The 5,546-nt window shown below is 51.9% G+C and overlaps 1 protein-coding gene across 3 annotated transcripts in view; it reads right to left on the bottom strand.

Annotated features, from left to right (window-relative positions):
• The window catches only part of MASP1 (MBL associated serine protease 1), a 31,213-nt gene extending 29,863 nt beyond the window's left edge, over positions 1-1,350 (bottom strand). For all 3 annotated transcript variants that reach the window (XM_064165543.1, XM_064165545.1, XM_064165546.1), the window contains exon 1: positions 1,270-1,350. In XM_064165543.1, coding sequence (XP_064021613.1) covers positions 1,270-1,274 — 5 coding nt within the window. In that variant the 5' untranslated portion in view covers positions 1,275-1,350. The remainder of the gene's footprint in view (positions 1-1,269) is intronic.
• Positions 1,351-5,546: the final 4,196 nt, after the last annotated feature.

Genomic DNA, 5,546 nt, shown 5'->3' with positions numbered 1-5,546 from the left:
GTTTGCCCAAACTTGTTACCAGCTCGTTTGTCCCAGAGGAGGGCAGAGAGGACAGGTAAATCAGTGGCAGCCCATCTGACCTCACACCAGCCTCAAGTTCCATTTGAGCATGAAAGTGAGCACAAGCTGAGTATTTCTCTGCAGAAGGGGAGAACACTGCCTGTGCTGAAGGTGCAGACGGAAAAGCCTGTGCCATTTCAGGGGATCCAGAAAGAGGAGCAGACCTCAGGCTCTTTACACCCAGTGGAGTGCACAAAGCAAAGGAAACATGCAGGAAAGTAGAGCCATTAGAGACAGACATTTCCATTGTCTGAAACAGGCACTAAGGCCTGGCAAAGGTTTGTAGGTGTGCATTACAGGCATTGGAACTAACTCACATCTACACATGCAGCTGGTTTCAAAATCAGGGCTTGCTTTAGGTATGTTGGTGAGGAAATTGAAGCTGTATAATTAGATCATTTTTAACCTGTCTGTGTTCTTTCAAATCCAGGGTGGTAGATTTCTGGGGCTCATTTGTGTAGTGCTGTCACTTTCTCCATCTCTTCATCATAAAGCTAAGATAATAGGAGCTGAGAAATTTGGATCAATTTGTCTTTCAAGCAGAGTGAGGTTGAACATGTCCTTTTCTGTCAGCTTGTCTGAAACCTCAAAAATGTGTGAAGGGAAAATCTGTTTCTCCTGTTGTCAGAGTACATGTACGGGGCTGGATGCTCAGTTGGTGTAAATGGGTATCACCTCCTTGACTCGAACAGGCCATTTGCCAGTGCAACTCTCTGCTTTCCTTTTAAGTGTGGAAAGAAAACAACACCAAAACTTCTTTCCCATGCCAGGAATGTCTTGGCCTCATGTAAAAGTGATAAACGATGACGGTGTGCATAGAAAGCTGAAGCCCATGCGGCATGTCCAGCTTCTCTCGCACCTTTCGCCCATGCACCATGGCGGAGCACACGCCCAGGCTGCATGCCCATCACCCGGGGCTGCCGCTGGCTCTGCCGGGATTCCGGCACACAACCCGGGATGCCTGCACACAACCCGGGATGCCTGCACACAGCCCGGGATGCCTGCACACAACCCGGGATGCCTGCACACAAGCCGGGCTGCAGCACAAAGCCGAGCCGTGGGTGACGCCTCGTTTGCTTGCGGCTGGGGAAACCGAAGCCACGGCCATCAGAGGGAAACCTTCCCTAGCCAGATGGTCCCCATGCCCGGCTATGCCCCCAGCCCATCACGTGCGAGCCCCCGGGGCCAGCCCGTAGCGGAGGTACTCACCTCATGTTGCTGCTGGGAGGGTTTGACACAGAGAATCGCTGGCTGGTTTGCGAGGGACGGCTTTGCCTCCCTCCAAACGCTCCGCTGTCCGCCTTATCTCTGTCCGGAGCTCTGTGAGCGTGTGTGTGCCTATGTGTGTGTGCGTCTGGAGTTGTCTGGCATTTTCCATGCAGGTCACGCCTTCCGCTGCCTGCAACCGTTCCCCACAGCCCCGCAGGCACGCATGCAGACCTGCCCGCATCGGAGCCGTCCTCCCCGCCGCCGCCCGCCGCCGCTCCCGCCTCTCCCGCCGCTCCAGCAAACGCGGGGGCATTCAGGGAAGTTTTTGTCTTCCCTAATCTCCGGAGTTGTGTGTGTGTGCCCATGCACATTGTGTCTTCAGTCCCTTTCTTCCCCCCCCTCCACCTAGCCTGCTTTGCCAGATGGCTAAAATTTGCCTCTCAATAGGGTCGGAGGCTCCAGCAAAAACAGAAGGCAAGAAAGTGTGAAATAAAAAAAAACCCAACCCTGTGCAGGGATAAAGAGCTTTAGCGGCGGTGCTGCAGCTGGGAGTCGTGTTTGGGACTGGGTTGCAGCTCAGTGCCAGGCAGCGTCTGGGATGGGAATCTGGTTTCCAAGAAACTTTCGAGTTGTGACAGTTCAAAGACCTCGTTTGCAGCGTCCTGCAGAACTGAGTAGCTGCTGGGTTCATCCTTTTGTCCCAGGGGAAAAAACAAAGTAGGTTTAGATGTGGACTCTGCTCAGAAGGGAGAACTTTAAACGCTGAAGTTACAGGCTTTGAGCCTGACTTCCTCCTGTTGAAGAAACAGGTAAAAACATGAACACTTCTCACTAAGCCACAGGAGATTCCTCCCCTCTCTCTGTGCCAGGCACGAACCAACCCCAATCCCTCTTGTTTGCATAGCTAAGTGGGAAGAAGATCTATCTGAACTGCAAACAAGTTAAAAGATCTGTTTGGGTTGCCCATAGGAAGCCAAAGGGTGCAAGTGTCTCCCTTGTCCAGAAATGACAGCCTTAGAGACACATGAAGAACAAAACTTGAATAGCTGTTTACCAACTTCAGCTTGAGCTCGTTAATGTAAACCCTGCAGACATCCCCTGGCAGGCAGGGATACATGTGCGGCGTGTTAAAAGGCGCACACAAACAAGAGCGGGGAAGAGGCAGAGAGGCAGGGATGTGCTGGCAGCACTCCTGGAGCAGCAGCTCCCAGCCCTCCCCAGGCTCCCCAGCTCGCTGATGTCAGGCTGCGGCATTGCCGTTAAAGGGGCGATGTTAACTCAGCCTCTGCACCTCCAGCCACCCCCGAGGAGCTGGGAGGGGATAGATGGAAGAAAATAGGGTTTTCCTCCTTTCCAATTGCTCATCTTTTGGCTCTGGGTGCTGACGGTTCCTTGGCTTCCAGAGTAGAAGCCACTTTTTTTTTGCTCCTGTGGGTCTCTGGTTCTGCACTGGGGAATAAATGGTACCTAGGAGACTTAATCAAGTAAAAGAGGAAAAAAATATAAGTGGAAAAGCACTAGGAAAAGAGCAGAAACTCTCTAGGCAAGGGGCAGATCTCAGTGTGCCATTATTTGCAGCTCCATTTGTGAAGTTTTAACAGCTCATCACTGTACAAGCTCTCACTCATGCTAACACACCCAGGCAAGCTGATCAAACTAATTAATATGTAAGCAATGTGTCAAAAAAAAAGGCTTTATTTTTGCAGACAAGTGTGGTCTTGTCTGAGCCTGGAATATATTGTGATCTATTTTTTCCCTGCCTGTTCTGCAGGTTGGGTCCTTCATACACTCATTTTTCCATCACAACATCTTTCTATAGCCTTTTTGGAACAGCTCTTCTAAGTGAGGGGCACCTTTCATTCTGAATTGACATTTTCTTTGCCTGCTGATGTCTCCTTCAAGCCAGATCACTGGTGAAGGTCTCAGTTTACACTGTGAGGCTGGACTGGACTCTTGTAAAGTAGCAACACAAGCTCAACATGATTGAGACCACGTTGCTATGTGTAGCATGGTTTTAAAGCATGCACTCTGATCCTGTAGGCTCTGAAGGGCAAGAGAGGGTGCCCAAAAGGTATCACTGTAAATCCCACCAGCAGCTCCCTGAGATGATTCCACTGTTAGACAGACATATCCTGGGAAGTTTCCTTGGCCTGGTGGTTGCCCCCATCCACTAGCTTCCAAAACACCTTGGTGAGCAGAACTGTAGCTCCCTGCATGCTTACTCTGACCAGCCCAGGGATCAGGATTCTTCTGGCCCAGTCTAACCTGAAGAGATTATGGGCTCCTACAGAAGGTTAGAGGCACTAGCTGAGTGGTCACAACTCCATTTCTGCTGTCCCAAGTGTGTAAAGCTATCTACAGCTCCGTGCACACCCATTCCCTCCTGCTTCAAATCCCTGTGCTAGCATCTGCAGTCCTCTGCTAAGTGGCATAGTTCTCTATGCCTAATTAGCCAGTTTGGGTAATTGCTCTGCTTTCTTCAGTCACAACAGATCAGCCTCGGTGGACTCTGGGCCTCTCTGCTGCTGTCCATCTGGGGCTGTTGGGCAGGGCTCTACCCACTAAGCCACAGTGCCATGCAGCAGCCACGTAGATTTGTTACTCCAGGTTGTCTCCAGCCCCTGTGTAGCAATATAAACACAGTGCTGCAGAGTTTGCTGCAGAGGAAAAGAGGTTGCAAAGGGAAGGTGGTGGAGAATCTGCTTTGGCTCTAACACCTTCTGCAGCATCATTCCCACCTGTCCCAGAGGAGGGTCTGCTGTGGCCAGATCTGGCAGTGTGACGTGCTCATCAATGGTAAAGGAGAAGAAAGGTCACCAAGAAGGAGACCCAGTATTGGCAGGGCAGAATGCTGGGCAAGGATAGCTTTGTCCATTTACGTTGTTAGTTGCCTTTTGCCTCAAACATCCAGCTAACACAGAGCTGTATCAGTCATGCCAGAGGTGTTGACTCTTGTCCCCACCTTATTGGAAGACTTGTGAAAATGTTATCCGAGGTCTCACCATACAGGAACAGGAGTGGGCATGATGAGTCTTTCATGTGGAGTGTTTTCTTCCCCAGGTACAGATGGGACAGTGGAGTTTGATTGTGACAAACCAGCAGAGACAGACTTGGACCTACCTTCTCACCAGTGTCTCCCATGTTTAAAAAGGTCATCTCTGGAGTTCTGTTTGTCCGTGATGCTCACCAAGAACTGAGCTCAGCAGTGTTATCCAAAACGTTTCTTTAATGATGGTGTAGCAGTAATCTCCTGGAAACATTATCCTTACAATTGGTGAAGTTAGACAAGGATGGAATAGTTCTGAGGGATGAACGGAGACCTGGAGGGATAGAAGTATGGAGTGAATCCACAGTATAAATGGTCCTATACTGGGCACCAGTGTCCCACAAGAGCTTGTGGCCCTGCTTCCCACTGGATTGGTCCAGCACAGCCTGGACTACAGTCTCTGTCAATCCCAGGTATTGCTTACATTGAGACATATGTGCTGCTTGCTCCTGAGCATGATGTATGTGACAAGAACAAAAGTTTTGGCAGATCCAGCTCCTTGACGGAGCTGTGCCATCTCTCCTGTCCTCCACCCTCTGAGAGATGTGAGCAGTGCTCTTAGCATCTCCTCCCTCCTCTGGGAAATGAACGCTTTGCTCCTGGCATCTCTCCTCCGGCTGAGATGGGTTCCTGGAGCCCCCTCGTGGCCCTTACCATTGACGAGGTCCTACCAAAGCCATGCTTGCCCTTCTTCCCCGCCCTGCAACAGCGTCCTGATGAAAGACTCTCTTTGCAACCCCTGTGCCAGGGTGGCAGCAAAATCCACCTCGCGGATGTCAGTGGGGGACAGGGAACAGAGGTGACAGCAGAGACACTCAGGGTTCTGAACGGGGCCCGTAGTCCCACTGCAAAGCCATCTCCCTGCTTAGGGAGCTAGGGATGAGACAGGTCCTTTGGAGGCTTTGCTGTTATGGGTCTCTGGAATCTACTGCACGGTCCCAAGCGAAGGTGTCCCAGACCTGGAAGCATGGAGAAAGATGTACGGGCGTGGAGCGGGGATAGATGACGTTGGAGCAAAGAAGGCAGACGGGGAAGCGAGGGTACACAGAGGCTGGACCAGGAGGCACAGGGGGGCTCTGTGGAGAAGAGGGGGCTGACGCCTGGAGGCAGCCCTCACGGGCGGGCAGGGAAGGACTCCCGGCCGAGAGGCGGTGACTCCTGTGTGCCCCCGCACGCCACTAGATGGCGCTCGGATCTCCGCCTCGGCAGCGGCGGGGCCGCGGCAGGAGCG

Source organism: Pogoniulus pusillus, chromosome 26 (assembly GCF_015220805.1).
Source record: "Pogoniulus pusillus isolate bPogPus1 chromosome 26, bPogPus1.pri, whole genome shotgun sequence".
In the NCBI taxonomy this organism is placed as follows: domain Eukaryota; kingdom Metazoa; phylum Chordata; class Aves; order Piciformes; family Lybiidae; genus Pogoniulus; species Pogoniulus pusillus.
Note: the sequence above shows the minus strand (reverse complement) of the source record. Positions and strands in the feature narration are given on the sequence as shown.